The following is a 23757-nucleotide window of genomic DNA, read 5'->3' as shown; positions in this document are numbered from 1 at the left end:
AAGAGGACGTTTGCATTTATCCCAGCTATGCGCAACAGGGGTTTGAATAATTCATTCATAATTGACTGTAGAGTGTAGACAGCCATGTTTTTAGCAGGAAAAGTAATTTCCGGATACTCCATGCCCGGGCTTGAGCCCAGAGTTACAGGGATAGGGCAGTTGCAAGACTGGGGGTGCCCTAGGGCGGCCACGGCTCAGACATGGCACTCCGCCACCACCCGAAAGCTATGTCTCACTCCTACTAGAACTAAAATGGCGCTGGGCCAGAACACGGTGGTCGCCTCTTCTTTCTTCCACTGGCTCTCGTTTCCCGGCACCTGGCTCCCACATTACAGCAGATTACATCTGGCCCGTGTGTTTACAATAAGGTTTCAAAGAGGGTCTCGGGTTCTGCTGGGCCGTGATGTCAGAGGCCTTCAAAGCTCTACTTGTGCACCCTTGTGCATACCTACTCCCTGACGTAGCGTCCCGGGGTCCGACCTGTAGGACTCACGTTTCCACTTCAGGCAGAAAACAAGAGCGGGGCGAGCTCGCCTTGGGATCCCAGACCTGACATTGAGGGAATCGAGTGACCGCTTTAAGTGATGGCCTCGACCGCATGGCCTTGGAGATGTCAGATCACTTCTGCATCGGCCTTGGAGCACACCTGGCTGCAGCGGAAATACGACCGATAGTGCTATGGCGCCTCCCAGTGGCCATCGATCAATACAGCGCCATGTAATCACACGCTGCAAAGGAAGTCGGACACTGATATGGCAGCTTACCATAGGAGCCTGTGAATAATATAGAAAACCAGAAAGTTATAGTAAGCATTAGTTTACAGACCATCCAGGCCCACACTGAGGTTCATTATTGACATGCCAAAAGAATGGCTCAGTGAGAAACGCTGAGATATACAAACCCACCTCAGTGTCTTACAGCCTTCTGAGGTCGGTACATCGCACGGTTTTAAACAGAGTCAAGGCAACCACAGCCAATGACATCACTTTATAAGCGACAGAAGTGCAGTTTGTCGTGCTTTGTGAAATCGGCTTCATGCTCGACTGACACTTCGAGATTTCTGTGATCTGGTTTCAACTAGGCCCTACATGCCATAGTGTTACACGTATATTGCCTTATATTTGAGTTTCTACTACTGCAATAAACAAGCATTGGCAAATCCGCTAGATCTCACTTATGCACTAGCTGTTGCAGTGGCGTAGCAAGGGGGGAGGTCTTCCCGGGGCGGCACAAGTTTTGGGGGCGGCAGCCTCCCTCCGCTCTTAAGTACGGCAGCGGGCAGCAAAATCAGTGGCCACCACGGGTGGCAAAAGGCCTTGCTACACCACTGAGCTGTTGTGTTTTGGCATGTTGTACACCAGCATGGCTAAGAGTTAGTGGAATAGAGGAGAGTGGCGTAGAGTGTCGGTCGCAGAGTGGAATGGCAAAGAGCGGAGTAGTGTTGTAGAGTAGAGTAGAGTGGCAGAGAGTGTTGTGTATTGGAGTGATATAAAGTGGAGTCACGCAGAGTAGCATACAGTGGAGTGGCGTAGAGCGGGCTGGTGTAGAATGCATTGACGTAGAGAGCTGCAGAGTATATTCTCATATAGTGCAGTGACGTAGAGTGCAATAGTGTAAAGTAGAGTGGCATAGAGTGCCGTAGCATAGAGTGGAGTAGGTAGAGTGGTGCAGAGTGAAATATAGTGCCATAGAGTGTGGTGGCATACAGTGAAGTGATACAGAGTAGAGTGCAGTGGCACAGAGTGAATTTGCATAGAATGCAGTAGTACAGAGTAGAGTAGCGTAGCGTAGCTCTCCGTGGCCTTGATGCAGTGTTGCAGAGTAGAGTGTGATGGCATAGAGTTTAGTGATGTAGGGAGCTGTAGAGTTGAGTGTTGTACAGTCATACAGTGTGGCATTCAGCAGAGTGGAATGGTGTACAGTGCATTAGTGTAAAGAGTTGCAGAGTACAGTGAAGTAGAGTGCAGTGGTAGCATAGAATTCAGTGGCTTCCTATGCAGAGTCGTGAGAATTCAGTGGCATAGATGAAAGTAGTGCATAGTAGAGTACAGTGGCATAAAGTGCAGTGATGTAGAGTGGAGTGGCAGAGTGCAGTAGCACAGAGTGGTATAGAGTGCAGTGGCATAGAGTGGAGTGACGTAGAGTGCAGTGATGCAGAGTAGAGTGGCATGGAGGCCATTGGCATAGAGTACAGTAGTACAGAGTAGAGTGGCATAGATTTTAGTGGAGAAGAGTGCAATGTTGTAGAGCAGAATCTCATAGAGTACAGTGGTGTACAGTGACAGAGAGTAGTGGCTTAGAGTATAGTGGCATAGAAAGCAGTGGCATAGAGTACAGTGGTGCAGAGTAGAGTACAGTGGCAAAGAGTGCAGCAACAGTGCATCTGTTTAGAGTGCATTGGCGTAGAGTGCAGTGGTTTAGAGTGGAGTGGCATAGAAAGGAGTGGCGCAGGGTGGAGTGGTGCAGGGTGGATTGTGTGAGTAGAGTGAAGTGGTATAGAGTGGAGTGGTTCAGGGTAAAGTGCAGTGGCAGTGTGGCATATAGTGTAATAGCGTAGAGTAAAGTGTAGAGTGCAACAGCATAAAGTGCAGTGATGCAGAGTAGATTAGAGTGGTGTACAGTAGATTGGCATAGAGTTGAGTGTTAAGGGTGGCATATAGTGGAGTTATGCAGAATGGATTGGAGTGGCTTGGAGGGGTCTAGAGCCCAGTTGGTGTTGAGTGGCATAGAGTGCATTGGCATAGAGTAGAGTGGTACAGAGTAGAGGGGAGTGTAGTGGTGCTGAGTGAAGTAAGTTTTGGTGTGGAGTGGTATAAAGTGCACTAGAGTAGCGTAGAGTAGAGTGGAGTTGTGTCGAGTAGAGTATTCATGGTTTGGTAGCACACTGCCATTACAGACAATACATTTTCATTTGCAATGACCATTACATTTCAACAGACATACAGTTTTACTAATAAAGCTATACAGAGCACAAACAACATATGTGGAAATAGCATCACCTAGTGTAATGATTTGCTTTGATAATATTATAGTATGTGTTTCCGACACACACCAGAATTAGCAAAAATGTACTTCATTTCCGTTTGGTACTTCTGATATATTCTGAAATACTTGCACAGTTCATTTAAATGTTTTGTGCTAAGAAAAGAATCCTTTCCTACCTCCTGCATCTAGTAAGATTGCCACATACCTTTTCTCACTTTGAAGTCAGAGAAAGAAAAGTAAACACCAAGCTCCCTCAGAGCCGGACACTTGACCTCGGTCTTTGAATGCACAGCAAATGTGACAAGATAAGAACAAGATTTACAGGCCTGTTTACAGAAATGAGCACCCATGGAAGAATGCAAGGGGAGTTGGTGTGAAAAAGCTTTGCTGCTTGGGAGGGACAAACTCACCCTGGACAGCCTAAAACAAATAAGGCCTGTAAATAAAAAGCCAGAAAATGTGAGTTACAAACCACAAAGCTTATGGTAAGCAACAGGTGGAATGCTCCCCCAGGGAGGCTTTCTGAATGTCCCCAAGATGTCTTTAGCAAACAAGACAGTTGTGCTGTCTGGTAGGCTTCCTCCTAAAAAGGTCTATGTAAATGGTTCCCTCTTCCTTGGAGATAAATGGGCATTATCAAATAAAATTGAAAGTAAACATTTCCAATATCAACATATGGGGAGCCACATAGGGCCAGATGTACGACCATTGGCATTAGCGACCCGCAAATTGCGAAAAATTGCGAGTCGCAATTTGCGAGTCGCTAATGCCAATGTACAACAGTGTCTGAGACACTGTTTGCGATTCTCAATGGGGTCACAAATTGCATGCCTCATCAATATTTATGAGGCACTCGCTATTTGCGACCCCATTGGGAATGGCCGGCCCTCCCAGGTATGGTGGCATGCTGGGCTCAGCAGACCTCCATGTCTGGGACTGCTTTTAAATAAAGCAGATTTTTAGGTCTCGCCTGACCCAGCACATGCGCGGGACTGGCGAGACATTTTGTAGGTGGGTGTAGAAAGTGCTACCCACCTTTTTGTGCTGGCGACAAGCTACAGTGCATGATGGCGTGCACGCGCACAGCTGCTCCACGCATTCTCCCCTCCCTTCTCGCCCAGCCATCTCCTGCACCAGCACCATACCCCTCCCCCACTGCTGCGCGCGCATCCGTAGCGTGAGTCATCGTGATTCCGATCACTCGCTTTTAGAGTGATCACGATCGTGATGTCCATTTTAATCATATTCCAATACTTTCTTTTCTTGTCAATACACTCTTACGTGAAATTCACTTGTACGATATGCGTGATTCATATGGGAACGCATTAGTATAACTTCAAGATAGCCGCCCAGTTTGTTTTTACCATTACTGCATGTGACTCAGAATTTGGGAAATAAATAGCGATTCCAAGATGGCGCTCATGGTCCATGCCGTGGGCACGCGAGGAGTGCTCACCTCCTCTACTTTTTCCGTTAAACTGCGTTTCGTTTTTGCTAATTTTTGTACTATTGTAGCCTGTGTACCCCTTGTTTTACTTAGAGTTGGTTTTCCTGCAAAATGGTGACAGCTTCCTCCGAGGCTCTTGCGGCATCCGTTTCACACCATTTATGCCCATTTGCATCGGACGCTGGCACACCCCATTCTCAACACGGTGTAGAGAAGCTGCCTTATCGCGTCAGCTTGGTAGAAAGGGTCCTTTATGGTGTCCACCGTCAAAATCGTTGCTGCAAGTCCGGGCTTTATGTGAACAGAACAGCTTCTCCGAACCATGTTCTGTACGACACACACTTGTACTCGCCCTCTTTCGCATACAAAATTTCTGCAACGTCCCACTCAAAATACTCCAAGGTGCACTTAAGCTTATATAAAAAGTCATGCTTCTAAAAGTTTGTTTCTAAGTGCTGAGATTATTTGTTGCGTTTTTGGATGCAAAAGTAACACACTTGTGCTGTCACCTGATCTGCATGTAACTGATGGACAACCTCTGTCCCTTTCTTGCTCGGTCTCCATTTACCTTAGCGTTCTCTCCTTCCTTACTTTCCACTTCTCTTTAGTTTCCCTCCTCATGTTCACTGGTGCGGACAGTGCTCTAAGTTGGATACAAAGAGGAGGGTAGGGTCTCTAAAAGGGGACAGGCAAAGAAGCAGCAGGATTCCTATACAAGGGAGTGACATACATAGTTATGGGCGTGGCCCTTGACCAGCATTGGGCGCCTCTGTGCTTTCTGGCAGTGCATCAAACACGTCACATGACAACAAACACACACCTAACTAGAGTCCAACCTTCTGGCTTTATCAATGCTTGTTAGCGCTATTTATACAATATCAGATACATGAATAACATCTTGAGTTCCTAATATGCGGTTTGCACCATTTCCACTGCAGTACTTCCTAATATGCCTTTTGCACCATTTCCACTGCAGTCTCCCCTCTGCACTAGTCACTTACACTGTCATTCTCCTCACACCTCTTTCTGAAGTCCCTTCATCTGTATATCTAACAATCCATATTTCCTCTCCATCCATCTTGTCACTCTTCTGCATGTCCCTCATGTTGTCACCACTGCGCCATCCTGTCCCTCACAAACAAATGCAGCATTCTTTTCTATAGTCTCACCATATTGTGGCAGGTATGTACCTCCTTCACACACGGTCTCATAGAACACTATTACAGTCAGCATATATGTGACCATTACCCTGTGCACTCTGCAGAGAGGCCAATGATAGGATGAGCTCGTAGTCAGAACACTTTTTGTGACAGTAACTGGCACTGCCAGAAACTCGCACTGTCTTCAGCCTCGCCCCAGCCGTGCTTTGTCATGAAAACGCATCCGGGTGATTACAGCAGTCACAGCGTGTGCTTGAGGAGAAATAGAGGCGAGAGAGGAAGTGCAAAAGAAAAGAGAGAGAGAGCGAAAGACGTAGGTGGTGGGCAGCTTTGTTTTTATCTTTTCTTGCCTGGGCTAATCTTGGCTCTCAGTCTGGCCCTCAGTGACACATGTGCCCTGCAGCATGTTAAATGTAACAAGGGCAGCATCACTGATAGATACTTGCACACAATGTGGGGAAGGCATCAGGCTTTTTACTTGCAAAGTTAAGGACATGACTATCAGCAGAACTTTAAGTGGGATAAAAAAACTGGGGGGTCTCTCAAAGGGGCGTGACCGATTTTAAGGGCGTGGCTGAAACCACTTAAACTAAAAAATCTGTGCTTAGCGTAGTGTGCCGCCCGACTTGTATTTTGCTGTTTCTGTAATTGCATCCAGATATATGATACAATAAGTAACATCATACCTACAACAAGCTATGACTATTGGCTTTGTCATATAAGATAAATAAGCAGCAACTATGGTTGTATAGAATATTGTAAAATCTTCCACTTAAAGCCCTGGTGACGTCACGACAATGTTGCTGCTCCTGAATTTAAACAAGCATTGGCATAGTCAATAGGTCTCGCCTTTGGGACCTTATAAGTGTTTTTAGCCACGCAACAGTTGCATAACTAAATACTCCTAAGGTCCCAAAAGCAAGACCTTTTGGCTATGCCTATGCTGGTTTTTAATGCAGCCCATTTTCCTTAAAGGAAAACGGGATGCATTTAAAAAAGAAAAATGAAATGTTTTCGTTTCATATTGTAAGGGCAGGTAGTGGTCCCAAGGACCACTGTCTAGCCCTAAAAAATATTTTCCCCTGCATTAACAAAGGGGAAGTGTGTTCCATGGGGACCCTTTCCCTTTTGCAAATGCTTTACCACCCTCTTGAAGAGGGTGGTAAATTGCGAGTGTTTTGCGACCGCAATTGCAGTCGCAAAACATTCTTACATTGGGTAGCGAGTCGATGTTAGGAAGGGACGCCCTTGGAACGCCCCTTCCTAATAGAGAGTCGCAATTCCTATTTAGCGAGTCACAAATAAATTGCGACTCGCTAAATAGGTTTTGTACATGGCCCATTGGTATTTTTGCATGCTCAAACGGGTCGCAAAACAGTTTGCGCATACAAGAATGGGTCGTACATCTGTCCCTTAATGGTTAGCAAAGGTGGGGCATCATCGAGAAAAAAAAATGCCAGATGCTAAACCTAACAACCTTAGGGCTCCTTCATCCCATTTAAAGGTGAGGGGACTGAGGATTTCCACTGGTGGAGCTTTAGCCACAGGCAGGGAGGCTTGACCCAGCAGTCCATCTATCACAGGACTGCAAAGGTCACCAATCACAGCAGGGCGAATAACCCGCCAGACAGTCTTCGGCAGGACACCCAGTGAAAGGCCTTGACGTGCAGGGAGTGAAGTTTCTGCACATCAGGGACACTGACTTTCTACATTTTCCAACTTTGGGAGTTTGCTTGTAAAATGCAAACAAGCATTTTTAATGCAATAGGTCTCGTATTTGCAAGCGTTTAAGCTATTGACATTGTAAATGAAAATGCCTTTTATTTAGGTGTTATTCATGTGTTTTTTAAAGCAACACATATATAAAAGGCATCATCATTTTTAATGCCAATAGCTCAAACTCTCGCACATGCGAGACCACTCTATGGTTACAGCAAGCTGCGTCTAAAGAAAGGGGTGTAGCCAACATTAAAGTGAAAGCATGTATGGTGTGCTTTCACCTAAAGCAAAAAAAAAAAGTTATTTAAAAGGTTCTGTAGCGCAGCCGCTAAAGTGGAAGCGGCGCGCGCTGTTAATTAAATAAGTGTGACCGCTAAGGTTGAAAGCGGCTCGCACAGTAAATTAAATAATTAAATAAGTATGGCCGCTAAACTGAAAGCGTCCTGCGCTGTAAATTAAATAACTAAGTGCGGCCTCTATAGTTGAAGCGAATCACGCTATAATTTAAATACAACTAACATAAAAGCAGGCAGCCTGCTGAGATGTCGTGGGTTGAATAGGGGAAGATCATTAAAGAAAATAGTGCTCACCGACTTATAAAGCAGACAGTGTAACAACACAATTAAAAAGTCCAGTCATTAGGGGAGGTTACAAATGCAGACAAGGTTGTACCAAGGAGGCACTACTAAGCCTATTCACAAATGAAAAGCAACCATTTCGCAAGGACAGTACCAGGAGCCAATTGAAACAAGCATTGGCATAGCCAATAGGTCTAGCCTTTGGGAACTTATGTGTTTAGCCAGATCTTTCGGCAATGTTGTAGAGAATTGTGGCTGCTGTGCATTATGTTGAAAAGTTATAATAAAAAAGTGTTAAGCATTTTTGTTACCTTTATACAAATGAAGACGACATTATATACAAATGATAAACCTGATTAAAAAAAAAAGATTTTGACATAAAAAATGTCTTCTAGTTTTTTTGTACTTGCACTTCTAAAACCCAGCTGTGAGTTGACCTGTAGGTAACTCAAATCCTTCTTCAGAATGTTCATTATTCCACTCGCATGTCTTTCTGGAATACACATGTGACCCATAGACTAAACATCCATCTCTCGAGCAGGTGCGTTAAGCCACTGAGCAACCTCACTTATAACCAATGTCTTTATTCTAAGCGCTGTCAATAGCATACGTTATTACTGCTGCTTAATTTATGGCACTTAATGTACCTATCTCAGAAGGATGAACGGCTGAGTCTGCTGTCAGCATTCAGCACCATAACCTTCAGTACACAGTGTTTGTCAACAGCGAGCGCACAACGCTCTGGGCCGCCCTGCCAGTGAATACGTGCCAGTGAGTGTAAAGAACATTAATCCCGAACATAGATTGGCGTCTGTGGCAAGCACGTTTAGCTCAGATTTCTGCCAAAGGCATTCAGTCCATAAAGCCATTCACAGCAAATAGTGTTAATTAATCAGTAGGCGCTGTGAAAGCGGCCCTGCCAGTTGTCTGCTGCTGTGATATGCAGCGCCAGGGACGGGCCTGCTGGTGTGCGGATATAGCACTTCGAACCATCCGCTTTAGCGGCTTCTCGAAGCCGGCGCACAGCTGCCAGCCAGAGCGGATCCAGGAGGGAGTTCCCCTAGAGCGTCTACCACCGCTGCGCCGGGTAGGAGGCGAGTGGTGTGCACACGCGCACTACAAGGGAAAAGCAGCACGACCAGCGCTGTGCGCCATCTAATTCCAATTGCAATAATTGGAAACAGATGGCGCTACTGCTCGCTCCTGGGCACCCTAGGTCACAGTAGACAGAAGGCGGGGCATGCACCTACCTTAGGCCAATTGTGTGCTGTCTTTCTAAGAAAGACGCATGCAAAGGTCAATAGGGTGTGTTTAGAGTTGAAAAGCCCATACTTAAAGTCTCGCAGGGCAGCGCATGCGCGCTGGCTCAGGCAAGTCCTAAAAATGGGCGGGAAATGGGTGGAGCCTCTATGCTGCATCTCAATACAGCATGCCTGGATGAGCAGTGCATGCGCTGCCCAGGCTCGACCTAAAAAGGATTGCAGAGTGGGCCTCTGCCGCAGCAGTGAATGCACTTAAGGCCCAATGCACATGGGACTATCTCGACTTATGGAAGCCAGGGCCTCCGCTGACCTGGGGAGGCGCCCTCCTGGGTCTATAGGATCCCATAGTCCCCAACCCTGTGACCCAGAACTGAACATTGCGCCTATCACAGCCATGAAGAGGGGCTGGGTGGCGGAGGACGATGTCTGTAGCACATCCATCGGAATTCATGACATGCCACTGCTTCTAAGCCAGGAGGAGCTGGGGCCGTCAATCACATGAGATGGAGGATGTGATTGGCTCTTCCCCTACTCTGCGGCATTTAGCAGGCACGGACCTGTTGGGATGTGCTCTCGTTTCTGAACACACCTGTGCTCTAGGGACGAAGATCGTTCCGTAAAGCTCTGCCACCCGCCGTAAAGTCATGCTGGGGGCAATTAGTCGGCGTTGGGGTCAGGAGAGGGCGAATGCAATTAGCTGCACTGGCCGGCAGTGCAAATGAGTGTTCTCTGAACAACCCTGCCTGGAGCTCAGTCGTATCGGACAGCTTGCTTTCAGAAAAAAAAAAACGAAACGCCGAGCGTCTCGCATCCTCCCGCATTCCTGCCTTATTAACCGAGCACCGTGCAGTCTGACGGGGCCTGGTGACCGCACCTTCTGTGCTCCAGAAAGGAAACACCTTATACTCTGCAGGGAGACTGAAACCAGGGCAGCTCCAGATACACTGAAGAACTCGCTGTTCAATCTTCAATCAGCTGCTCTTGCAGGAGCCCGGCTCGCTCATCCTCACAGGTGAAAGAGCCAAGCACAGCCATTTGAAAGAAGGACGTGGCAAGCCAAGGGGCCAGAGAGGGCCCTGGGTACCACATACGAGAAGGCTACAACGGGTCAACATGAAGCTGTGAAAAGTGCCGACAGTGCAGAGCTCAGTGCAAAGGACAGATGCACAAAACAACAGTGCGGGAACAATTCTGACACATCCAAGTGGCAACCAGTTTGACTTTGGACTTATTCACAATTAAGTGTTGCATTCAGTACCCGAATACTCATTCCCGCTTGAATTGTTCTCTTCAGAATCATCCCTGCCCTATGGCACAGTTGTACCTTTTCCACTAATAATATTGCATTATTGCAATTGTGTTGCATTATATGGATTTATTTTTTCACGTTGTGTTTAGTTTGCCCTTGTAAGTAAAAAAATAAAATAAACTACTTTGGAGGTTGTACTCTCTCTGGTGCATATATGTAAATGTATGTGTCTTGTAAAGCGCACTGCTGCCCTGAGGCGTCGTGGCGCTGGGGAACCCGTCCTGGCTATCCCTGTGAGATGGTCCCTCCTGGGTATCTCCAAGGTGAAACCAGGCATCCCCGGCGAATGTGGGGGGCCGTTGTGGAGATGAGGCAAGCTAATGCCCAGAGTTGCCGAGTGTGTTCCTGGTTAGAGTAGGTACCGAGGCGAGAATTATCGAGTCCGTTTTGACCCTGGTCCACAACCCTGCCGCGTCGGGAATTGAACCCTGGTCCCTGGCCGATTCTCTGCTTGCGGATCTGCCGCCTCTAACCAGTGAGCCACACCTCTCCACTCCATATGAACTTCAAGATGCTCTATTACTTATCAGAGGAACCATTGTAGACACACATATTCTATAATTATTTGCATAACTGCAGCGACAACACTGCTCACATCGGTGGTGGTAGCCCACTTGGAAACTTGGAAATCCGCCCCATTTCTTGTGTCACACAAAATATGCATTGTGGTCTGCGTGGGTCCAGAGGTGATCTGCAGGCGGCCGATATTCCATGTGGATGTTGTTTTTGTTTTTTCGGTGGCTAACTTGAAGATCAATTGTGGAGCCATTCACTGAACTAGATATATTTAGGGTCAGCCAAAATATATATTATGAAAGCGTTGACCAAATGGGCCCAGACTAGAAAATAATCTGACCAACTATGCTCCAAAATGATGGCGATTTTTTAAACATAAGTTTGAAAAGTGGAGTATGGCACTGGAGCTTTTATCTAGGCATGAAATTAAGATTACAGTATGGGAGAATCTGGAACAGGTCTCATCAGAAGGAAGAAAAGAAGTTAAAAAAAAAACACGGTAAAATAGATCTATGCTTCGGTAGAACCCATTTAGTTAAAGAGTTTGTTCAATAACTATTGGAAGAGGTGGGTTTCATGATGGTTTGAGGAGAGTGGGTGTCTTTGAGACATAAAGAGGGGTTCCAGGCAGCAGTAGTTGCACCAATGAAGGATTGCTTGAAGGCAGATGCCGTCATGACATTTGGCACTTCTAGTTAGAGGGCATTTCTCCTTCTAACCACTCTTGTCCTCCTCACCTTGCAGCCCGGTATTCCATTTCTTGTGGGCGATGGCTTTGTAAGCCAGGCAGCAGTCATTGTATTGAATCTTCGCCATGTTGGGAAGCCAGCAGATATTGTACAGTGTAGATAGGGATGATGTGATCAAATTTGCCCACGGTGATGAAGAGCCTCGCTGCTGAATGGAACCCTGTTTTACCTGGGGCAATGAATGACTGCAAGCAGTTGCGAAACAAACCCCTAGGGGTCCAGGCCCTGGAAAGTACAGTCAGGACCCCGCATCATACCCCATAGCCTCTCTTTGCAAAGCCTCGAAGAGCCTAGTTTAATGTGGGGGTAAAAGGTATGGCAAGTACTTGGACGAGGAGACGTTGCAGTATGTTATTCCCCATCACAGAGTAGGAGCAATTTTAGGTGCCATTTATTGCATTTGATCAATTTCAAACGCAGAGGTGTCGGACTTTATTGGGCGCCATAAATACAAAATACGCCTCTGGAGCCCCGTATTCGGAGCAAACAAAAGGAGATGATGGACAGAGCGCTGAAACTTTTCAGACACCCACCCCCATTCACAGATCTGGGTTGAATCCATCATCGTTCTTTAGCTCACTTCGTCACCCCAGTTCAGACCCAGCCATCTGCAAATCAGTCTTGACCCTGCTCCTCATGGGAGCAGTCCAGCCCGAACTGCCAAGCCAGGTCTCCCCTGGACCGGAAACATGCATCCTGGGATCGGTTTCGGGGTAACACCCATATTCAGAGCCTAAGTGCTGGGTTTCCTTTTCACTTACTCTCTTTCACTTCCTCTCGGTCTGTCTTCTTACAACCTCTCTCACTCTCTTTGTCCTGTCTGTCCCCGTTATTCACCTGTGTTTTTTTTCAAAGCCTGCAGTCTCTCTCTCGTTCCCCCCTCATCAATCTCTCTGGCTTCTCTCTCATTTCTCCCCAATCTCTCTCATCATTTCTATTTCCCTGGTGTTTCCTCTCCTCTGTTCTCTCTCTCCCTCATGTATGAAGTGACAGAGGGTCACGTAGGCACCCTTTCCCTGGGATTTTCTATACTGCAACAATAAATTAATAAATGTTGAAACTCTGCTTCTTTCAGCAGACTTACAAAGTAAATCTCATGGGTCAGGTTTCCCACAGGCAGAAGCCACATCCAGTGCTTATTTTGCGCTGACGGTTTCCGGCATTTAAGTGTCAACACTGGCACTTGTGACAGCTGTTACAGGGATGCGCTGTTTATGTAATTTAGAGATAAGCAGAACAACAGTTGTTTATCAATTCAATATACATTACAGACAACTAATACCTGTTGCCAAGCCTTTCCTATAGCTGCGGGGGCCTCAAACAATCTGAATTATCAAACTTGTAGCAGTGTGATGGTTAGTAGTTGTGTAGGTACTGTCAATGGCAGGGCTGGGGACAACAGCAATGGGTGGTGTAAACTTTGGTGGCCACCTAACGAGGGTCCTGTCCAGTGGCATCTGGTAGGGAATGGTGCAGGCGGATAAAGGTGGGGGGGTTAGAAAAAGAAAGACTTACCTTGTTGTCGCCAGTCACCAGCCGCAGCCTCTTCTCTGCCCTCGCTGTTCTCCTGGCACCCTGCAGCACATAGGCTCTCCTTAGCCAATCATGACACTGCTGTCACTATAACAGCAGCATCATGATTGGTCTGAGCGGCCTGGTTCGGTGCTCAGACTAACACTGGGAGACTGAGCCTGTTTCCCACCCAGGCTGCACAATACAGCCGGTGGAGAACAAGCTAAGTGCGCATGACGGTTAGGCTGGCCCAACACGGCCAGTCAAACTGTCATGCGCACTTGGTGCAGCAGCAACCACTCCTCCTCCCTCTCCCTGTGACAAGCCCAACCTGGCTCGCTCCTTACAGACGAAGAGAATGATAATAATGTAACATTATTAACATTTTCTTTTTACACTTAGTGAAGAGACGCTCCAACGCCTTTGCGGAGGAGCTGCCCCTGGTCCTGGCGCTTACTTTTTTACACATTAAGCACTGACCACATCCTGCTAACATTGCATGCGTGCTTGAAGGCCGCCCCACCAGTACCTGGGGCCCTCTGCGCCACGGGCACTGTTGGGTCATGCCTTCACACCGCTACCTGCAAACACAGTATTCTTAACGACCATTCCAGAGAGAGCAAGTGAGTGCCCTGCTGGGTTTAGCTGTTCCTGGGGTTAGGAGAGTCTCCCCTTCCAGCCCTCTCAAAAGAGCAATGGTGATCAGTTTCTTATGGACTCTGAAACTCCATGGCTTCTCTCTCAAGAGTTTCGGAGACTCCATAAGCAACAGATCCCAATTGCTCTTTTGAGAGGCAGGAAGAGGAGGCACTCCGTTTTTTGGGGATTTAACATGAAAAAATTCCCCATATCCCCTTCTGTGATCTTACTACGCGGGTACCATGCACATAAATACCTAAACACAACATTACAAACAGCAGGGCCCTTACAGCTAGTGCGGCCATTCAGCCCTAATGTGTATCATTTAAGGCTACTCAACCCAAGAGCAGGGGAAAAGCCCAACATTGAAAAAAAGATTCACATGCTTATGATACACCCCAAAAAACGATTCCTCATTTAACCAAGCACTGACCAAGCCAAATCAGGGCCGCTCTGGGAACCAAAACCGGCCCTGGCAAACTACTCGGCCGGCCCCCCCAGAGGGGGAGGAGTGTGGCCGAGTTGTTTGTTAGGGTCGGTTTTGGATGATTTTGTTACAGGGGGCCAATACTGCTGCCACCCGGTAACAAAACCGGCCCCCCAAGCGCCCAAAACCAGCCCCCACCATGGCGGCCCACTTGGGAAACGCCCAGTCCGGCCCTGAAGCCAATAGATCTCATCATGTTAACTGACTGGCTTTGCCAGATGTTTGTGGCGATGCAATGCAGCATCAGCAACAACAACAAAAAAAGCTTTAGCATGCAAACGTGCACATGAATCTACGGAATGACTCATGCGCCATTTTTAAAAATAATTTATCTAAGATGAAAGATGCCAATTTGAGCCCACATTCACCCTTCAGTGTATCCTGGCACCGAAATTACAGATCTCTATTGTTATGCAACTCAATGGTAATCATTTTTTCGACCGCGGAAGGATGAAAAGTTGATTGGACCTGCCTGGATTCGAACCTGTGACCATGAAGTCAAACACACATCCCTTGAGTGAACATGAAACCACCAAGCCGAATGCCAGACTGCCAAGGTATGCCACCTCTTGCCTCAACTCTATACCTCATGGCTCTTTATCACATGCCTGTGGGCTCCGTTTTCATTCTTGCTTTCTTCCTGTGTCATTTTTTCCTATTTCTCTTCTTTTTCCCTTTTCTGCTCAGAGTAAAAGTCTGATGATGAAAAATAAACATTAATCCCTAAAAATGGGAACTATGAGAATCAGTACTCCACCTGCACAAATGATCACTCGAGGGCTATCGTCACCTCCGAATTATGAAAAGAGACCCCTTATGCTCTAGTATATTCATTCGTAAACTCCAATGCTCCACCTCGTCTCCAGTGTAATGTGATGTATGGCACACGCTGGGAGGCATGGTGCAGAACAGTGCATTCTGTATAGAGGGTTTCAACAAGGTTATAGGAAACATGTTGGCTAAGTGCCTTAAAGGGGCCATCGAGTGTAGGAAAAAAGAAAGTTCTATTCACCCAGTCCCGCATCACTAACAATCACCACCAACAAGCATGCTAGGGTGTGTCATTGTTTGCTGACGTCTGCTTGGATTTTGAAACGCACTGTGACATTATTCACCAAATAACCCTTTTGACAGCATCGAAGGTGGCCGTCCCTGTTCAGCTTGCCTGCAATATTCTTCTGACAAAGGTATTGCTTGCACTGACAGAGACCCCAAAACTCTATTTAGACTCTCGGACTCACCAGGAATCTTCCTGTCGGGAATTATCTGCAACCAAGCCCTTTTCTTCATATTTTACTTTACAGAAATGCATGCAACGGCGCTTGGACTCAATTGACGTAAAAGGAAGTAAAATGGTTGCTGCCATGCCACACTTAATGGACGACGTGAAGGCCCATGCCCTTCTCTATCGCGACTCCTCGCTTGTCGCGGTGGTCTGAGAAGCGGATACAGCCCACGACAGTTCTGTGGAACTTGGCACGAGACGAGGCTGTGCTGCGTTTGACCCCAAACTCGAATGAAAGTTGAGATGCTTCGTCCAATGCAAATGCGTCCTATCTGAATAACAAACTGATTATTCCGAGCAGATCAGTGCACTGACCTCACCTCGCCAGAATGGCTTCAGGGGACCAGGCTCATAGATCTGCCGTTGGATCAGCAGTGGCCCGGACTTACCAGGAAATACCCCCAGGCCTGATCGCCCCGCTGATAGAAGACGCGAAGGAACGGCAGAGCAGGGCCGCTGCGCACCTCTGGGCGCGAGGAGGCGGCGCAGCCAGCTGCGGATGGCTGACAGGTTGCCAGGCCTTGGAGGGGTAACAGACAGCCGTCTGTGAGCGCGCTTTCAACAAAGCCGGGCCCTGGGGATGGGGAATGAGACGGGTGCTGAAACATATGGAGCGCGGTCCAGACTCGTCCATCCTGGAGGTGCTGGGCCCGCCCTGCTGTGCTTGTGCTGTCCTCAACTTAGGACAGAACACCCCCTTTGTGGACTATCTCTGCTGCTGCTGCTGTGCAGGGAGTGTTCTTAAACACATGGGATGTGATGAGAAGTGTTACATGCGGGCTCTGCTGGAGGGGGATAATTAAATGGCGGCAATCAGATGAACTAGGGCTCCCAAACTCTCTTACAGGTCGAACACTGCGACCATGTGGGCGCCCCGCAGCTCCCGGGCGTGTGGTAGGGATTGCTGCACCCCCAGGGTTGTCTTACTCCTAAAGGGGCCATCAGGTGAATGATGCCACAATTTATCTCAAAACCCAAGCATACGTCAGCAAAGCAGCATTCTAGACTGATCATTACTGAGATGCAGGACTGGATAAAGTTACCTAGAGTCCTGCAGCAAAGTATACAGAAGTACCAGACTTTCAGTCTGCCATTACCTACAGTCTGAAGCAAAGTATACAGAAGTACCAGTTATAGTCTAACATTACTGGGAGTGCCGCAGCAAAGTATACAGAAGTACCAGACTCACAGTCTGACGTTACCTATAGTCTGAAGCAAAGTATACAGAAGTACTAGTCACAGTCTGACATTACCGAGAGTTCAGCAGCAAAGTATACAGAAGTACCAGTCACAGTCTCACATTACCAGGAGTCCAGCAGCAAAGTATACAGAAGTACCAGTCACAGTCTGACATTACCAAGAGTCCAGCAGCAAAGTATACAGAAGTACCAGTCACAGTCTGACATTACCGAGAGTTCAGCAGCAAAGTATACAGAAGTACCAGTCACAGTCTGACATTACCAAGAGTCCAGCAGCAAAGTATACAGAAGTACCAGACTCACAGTCTGACGTTACTTAAAGTCCCAAAGCATCCAGAAGTGCCAGACTCATCGTCTGACAGTACCTATAGTCCTGCAATAAAGTATACAGAAGTACAAGACTTACAGTAACTACAGTCCCACAGCAAAGTATACAGAAGTACCAGACTCATCGTCTGACATTACCGGGAGTCCTGCTGCAAAACATACAAAAGTGCCAGACTCATCGTCTGACAGTACCTGGAGTCCTGCTGCAAAGCATACAGAAGTGCCAGACTCATCATCTGACAGTACCTAGAGTCAATCAATCATAGCAATTATAAAGCGCACTACATACCCGTGAGGGTCTCAAGGCACTAGTGGGGGGGGGATGCTGTTACTGTTCGAAGAGCCAGGTCTTGAGGAGTCTCCTGAAGGTTAGGAGGTCTTCAGTCTTCCGCAGGCGGATGGGGAGGGTGTTCCATGTCTTGGCGGCGAGGTGGGAGAATGGTCTGCCGCCGGTGGTCACTCTTCAGATGCGGGGGACGGTGGCGAGGGCGCGGTCTGCGGAGCGGAGCTGGCGGGTGGGTGTGTAGAGGCCGAGTCGGCTGTTGAGGTACGCTGGTCCGGTGTTGTGGAGTGTCTTGTGTGCGTGGGTGAGGAGCTTGAAGGCTATCCTCTTGTTGACGGGGAGCCAGTGCAGGTCTCTCAGGTGGGGTGTGATGTGGCTGCGGTGAGGGATGTCGAGGATCAGGCGTGCGGAGGCGTTCTGGATGCGTTGGAGCCGTTTCATGAGTTTGGCCGGGGATCCTGCGTAGCGTGCATTGCCGCAGTCCAGTCTACTGCTGACGAGGGCCTGGGTGACCGTCCTTCTCATTTCTGTGGGGATCCACTTGAAGATCCTGCAAAGCATGCGAAGGGTGTTGAAGCAGGAGGAGACGGCGTTGACCTGCTTCGTCATGGAGAGGGTGGAGTCGAGGATGACCCCTAGGTTGCGTGCGTGGTTGGTGGGTGTAGGGGGTGCTCCGAGTGTAGTCGGCCACCAGGAGTTGTCCCAGGCCGAGGGTGTGGGTCCGAGGATGAGGACCTCCATCTTGTCCGAGTTCAGCTTCAGTCGGCTGTTTCTCATCCAGTTGGCGACGGCCTGCATTCCTTCGTGGAGGTTGGTTTTGGCGGTGTGGGGGTCTTTGGTGAGGGAGAGGATCAGCTGAGTGTCGTCAGCATAGGAGATGATGTTGATATCGTTCCGTCGTGCTACGTGGGCCAGCGGTGTCATGTAGATGTTGAACAACGTTGGGCTGAGGGATGAGCCTTGGGGGACGCCGCAGATGATCTCTGTGGCTTCGGACGGAAGGGGGGGGGGGGTGGGGGGGGAGGCGGACACTCTGAGTTCTGCCAGAGAGGAAGGAGATGGTCCAGTCTAGGGCCTTTTCTTGGATTCTGGCATCGTGGAGGCGTGTACCTAGAGTCCTGCAGCAAAGCATACAGAAGCACAAGACTCATTGTCTGACAGTACCTAGAGTCCTGCATCAAAGCATACAGAAGTGCCAGACTCATTGTCTGACAGTACCTAGAGTCCTGCAGCAAAGCATACAGAAGTGCCAGACTCATTGTCTGACAGTACCTAGAGTCCTGCAGCAAAGCATACAGAAGTGCCAGACTCATCGCCTGACAGTACCTAGAGTCCTGCAGCAAAGCATACAGAAGTGCCAGACTCATCGTCTGACAGTACCTAGAGTCCTGCAGCAACGCAAACAGAAGTGCCAGACTCATCGTCTGACATTACCGGGAGTCCTGCAGCAAAGCATACAGAAGTGCCAGACTCATCATCTGACAGTACCTAGAGTCCTGCAGAAAAGCATACAGAAGTGCCAGACTCATCGTCTGACATTACCGGGAGTCATGCAGCAAAGCTTACAGAAGTGCCAGACTCATCGTCTGGCATTCCCGGGAGTCCTGCAGCAAAGCATACATAAGTGCCAGACTCATTGTCTGACAGTACCTAGAGTCCTGCAGCAAAGCATACAGAAGTGCTAGACTCATCATCTCACATTACTTGGAGTCCTGCAGCAAAGTCTACAGAAGCGCCAGAGTCATCGTCTGACATTACCGGGAGTCCTGCAGCAAAGCATACAGAAGTGCCAGACTCATTGTCTGACAGTACCTAGAGTCCTGCAGCAAAGCATACAGAAGTGCCAGACTCATCGGTTGACATTATCTAGAGTCCTGCAGCGAAGCATACGGAAGTGCCAGACTCATCGTCTGACAGTACCTAGAGTCCTGCAGCAAAGCAGTCAGAAGTGCTAGACTCATCGTCTGACATTACCGGGAGTCCTGCAGCAAAGCATACAGAAGTGCCAGACTCATCGCCTGACAGTACCTAGAGTCCTGCAGCAAAGCATACAGAAGTGCTAGACTCATCATCTCACATTACCTGGAACCCTGCAGCAAAGTCTACAGAAGCGCCAGAATCATCGTCTGACATTACAGGGAGTCCTGCAGTAAGGCATACAGAAGTGCCAGACTCATCATCTGACAGTACCTAGAGTCCTGCAGCAAAGCATACAGAAGTGCCAGACTCATCGTCTGACATTACCGGGAGTCATGCAGCAAAGCTTACAGAAGTGCCAGACTCATCGTCTGGCATTCCCGGGAGTCCTGCAGCAAAGCATACATAAGTGCCAGACTCACTGTCTGACAGTACCTAGAGTCCTGCAGCAAAGCATACAGAAGTGCTAGACTCATCATCTCACATTACCTGGAGTCCTGCAGCAAAGTCTACAGAAGCGCCAGAGTCATCGTCTGACATTACCGGGAGTCCTGCAGCAAAGCATACAGAAGTGCCAGACTCATTGTCTGACAGTAACTAGAGTCCTGCAGCAAAGCATACATAAGTGCCAGACTCATTGTCTGACAGTACCTAGAGTCCTGCAGCAAAGCATACAGAAGTGCTAGACACATCATCTCACATTACCTGGAGTCCTGCAGCAAAATCTACAGAAGCGCCAGAGTCATCGTCTGACATTACCGGGAGTCCTGCAGCAAAGCATACAGAAGTGCCAGACTCATTGTCTGACAGTACCTAGAGTCCTGCAGCAAAGCATACAGAAGTGCCAGACTCATCGTCTGACATTACCGAGAGTCATGCAGCAAAGCATACATAAGTGCCAGACTCATCGTCTGACATTACCGGGAGTCATGCAGCAAAGCATACATAAGTGCCAGACTCATTGTCTGACAGTACCTAGAGTCCTGCAGCAAAGCATACAGAAGTGCTAGACTCATCATCTCACATTACCTGGAACCCTGCAGCAAAGTCTACAGAAGCGCCAGAATCATCGTCTGACATTACAGGGAGTCCTGCAGTAAGGCATACATAAGTGCCAGACTCATTGTCTGACAGTACCTAGAGTCCTGCAGCAAAGCATTCATAAGTACCAGACTCATAGTCCTGCAGCAAATTATACCCCACTGCTGTGTGACACCTGCTGCAGGGAATCTCAGATGCTGTATCTTACCATGCAAGCCAACCTGTAGAAAGGTAAAGTTATGCACTGCCGGATTGCAGAGCAGTACCAACCCCAACAGCTTGATAAGACTCACTGTCGTGCTGAGAAGTACCGATACCCCTTGTGCACTCACCAACCCTTATATAATAACAACAGTATCCACCATTCTGATGAGAGGTACCTGTCTGACAGGGATTGGGGGGGGGGGGGGGGGGCAGGATGGTTGCTAACTCAGTATATGCTCCCAGTACAGACTGGGTTTACTAATCAGTACCCACTGTAGACCAGCCACTGAGCATAAGAGCTGTGGGAATCAACTGAACGAGAAGAAATACTTAATGCTGTGTGGTGGTGGAGGGCTGAATCTGTTCCCAGCAGACGCAGGCGGTGACTGGCATCTTAAACTAGCCATCTTAAGCCCCAGCCATTGCGTCATCGGATACTTCATTCACAATCTCAATCAATCAGTCTGGATTTGTAGAGCGCAGCTAATCACCTGTGAGGGCGTCAGTCTCAAAGAGCCCCTTTACCCTACTGAGCAAGCTGCACGTGCATCGCCACATTTCCTATTTCCATGACCATGTTCACGCTTTGTTATGGTATGGTTAGGTTTGCGCTTTACAAATACTATTAGTGCGTGCCCTCAAACTAAAGCAGAACTGCTATTTACACCTTTTCTGAGATCAAGTTTCATTCATTTTCAATAAAAAATAGTCTATCAGCTAACCTAATACCCCTACAAACATTAAACCGTTCTAAACGTGCAATGCGTTGCATTTGCTCCCTGGAGGCAAAGGTACAGAGTTATCTTAAGGAATTTTTGGACGCCGGGCAGCTCACGATATATTGAATTCTATTAACTATCCTGCATGATGCCCAACAATTTTATTCTTAAACTTTCATACAAAAACAGATTAAATGTATCTTGTGCAGGGCCCGAAAATCCTTAAAATGAAAATGGGTAGAGAGAGGGAGTCAGAGGTAGAGGCAGGAAGAGAGGGTGAGGTTCTGATCAAGAAATCAATGAAAGTGAGACGGAGACAGAGGAACTGAGAAGTATCACTTTACCGGAGGACCCCCTTAAAAGGTGGCAGCTGTCCACTTTCCCATGCCTTAAACGTCTCTGCATGTTTGCCAATAAATATCGCCCTTTAGTGTTTGCGTGTTTTGGTCATGGGCACCTACCTTCTGTCGGTGGAAGGCCGGAGCCCGTCTCCATGGGGTCCAGGAGCGCCACAGCCCCGCCACGGCACGCGATACACCAGGCCACCGCGTGCCACAGCACCAGCCAGCTGCGCGCCATCTCAGCTGTCCACGTGCAGCAGGGCAGGGTCAAGGCAGGGTGCACGGAGCTCGGGGATACAGGGTCACTGCTGGCGCAGGGCGTCCCTCCTGCGCAGTCACTGCTGGCTTGTTAACACATACGAGACTTCAGTGGAACTACTTTAAAGTCACTGCCGGTGTCCGCAACCTCTTCCTCTACTACTGCGTCAAGTCAAAGATGATGTATACTACTGGACCAATGCAGGCACACAAGCACGAGTGGAAAGTTACAGGCAGTCGAAGATGAACAACTGGAGATGAGCACAAAAAACAAGATGCTTGTTGCATGCACAAAAAGCTGGTCAATGCAAGGTCTCCGCTGCAGAGACGGAGACCAATCAACATGCAGTACTGGCAGCTAAACCACCAGGGACAGCAACAGCGGTGCAAAGTCAAGGATGCTCTAAGCATCTACCCGAGTGGTAGAGCAACAGCTTCTGCAGTGCCGGACACTTGAACCCTACCTGTGCACCCTGAAGCAGGGAGGCAGCAAGCACTGCGATACAGAAATGGCAGGGTGCAGTGCGACACAAATGCACGAGTGAAAAGTGCAGCTTCTCCGGCATAAAGTGGCACTGCGGTGCACGGGTCCCCGAGAAGCTCAAATTAAAATCTACCTTGGGTCCTACTAGCCTTCGATAGGAGGATGCAGAAAGGTTGTGGTTCCCCTCTGATCCTAACAAGGTAACTAGAAGTAGACTAGTGAGAATTGAGGCTTGAGTTGGTGTGCAGGCTCCTCTCGGCGCACAGGTGTGTGAAGCAGACGGGCAGAAGCTTTTGGGTTCGACCTTCTTTTCATCAATGGAAGCAAACGATAGTGTGTCAAGTTGCCCGAACTGACACCCGGCGCGTGCAGGTGCTCCCAGAGCCCCCAACCCACGCGCCGAACTGTGCAGACGCGCTTGTTCCCAGAGATGGCGCGCGCGGCCCCTGCTCCGGCTGCTCGCGCCTCCTCCTTCCTTCTGCCGCTGGGCTCGCGGCTCTCTGACACCTGCAGACCGCGAGCGCCGCAAAGTAACCCCCCTAGCCACGCCTATCAGCTGCTGCTGAGATTTAGCCGACCAATCACCCACCACCGGGGTCTGAAGACGCAAACTGACCACATGTTGCCAGAAAAAACAGAGTAGTGGCGTGGCAATAGCCTGTGCTTTCACAGCTCGAAGGTTCATCGGCGCAGGAAGTAGGAGTGCGGGGGAGGATGGAACACCCCCAAAATAACCATGTTGGAGTTCCGAAGATGAATGAACAATAAAGATGCCTTTACATTTTGCTTTTATATGGTCACATGTGTTGTGTGTCCACAGACAAAGCGAAAATGTTAGGTGGTCTTCTGAGTTCTGACAAATTGCTGCATTTCTTTCAACTTGGAAATTGGCGTTTTCTTTACTTTCTCTGCAAAGTGAGAGGATTTTATAAAAACAAACTATTTGACAGTCTTGCTGGTGTGAAAGGGGAGGCTGCAGAAAGTCATTTTTTCTAACACAGCAAAATTTAATTTCCATATTGCCGTTTATGCGCCATAGAGTTTTATCAGCAAAACTGTATGCCTTTGCAAATTTAAAAGCCATTTCAATGGAGTATGTGCTGTCTGTAAATGAGAGTGCGCTACCATGCCATTCTTATATATTTGTGACAGTGTGCTCCAAAATGCACCACCAGCTACATACTACATTCTGTTTTGTCGAACGAACCTGGCTCAATTGCGACAGTTCTTTGTGTGACACTTGGATTTTTCACAATCCCTATAAGTTCAGTGATGTAACTTTGATAGCAGCACCCCCCACCCTCCAAATTGTTCCAGCACCACTGGAAATCAGTAC

The 23757-nt window shown here is 48.3% G+C and overlaps 1 protein-coding gene across 3 annotated transcripts in view; it reads right to left on the bottom strand.

Moving 5' to 3' along the window:
* Positions 1-22910, bottom strand: part of LOC146868589 (uncharacterized) — a 1503661-nt gene extending 1480751 nt beyond the window's left edge. For all 3 annotated transcript variants that reach the window (XM_085611695.1, XM_085611716.1, XM_085611705.1), the window contains exon 1: positions 21800-22910. In XM_085611695.1, coding sequence (XP_085467821.1) covers positions 21800-21917 — 118 coding nt within the window. In that variant the 5' untranslated portion in view covers positions 21918-22910. The remainder of the gene's footprint in view (positions 1-21799) is intronic.
* Between the last annotated feature and the right edge of the window lie 847 nt (positions 22911-23757).

This window comes from Triturus cristatus, chromosome 1_2 (genome assembly GCF_964204655.1).
Source record: "Triturus cristatus chromosome 1_2, aTriCri1.1, whole genome shotgun sequence".
Taxonomy (NCBI): Eukaryota; Metazoa; Chordata; class Amphibia; order Caudata; family Salamandridae; genus Triturus; species Triturus cristatus.
Note: the sequence above shows the minus strand (reverse complement) of the source record. Positions and strands in the feature narration are given on the sequence as shown.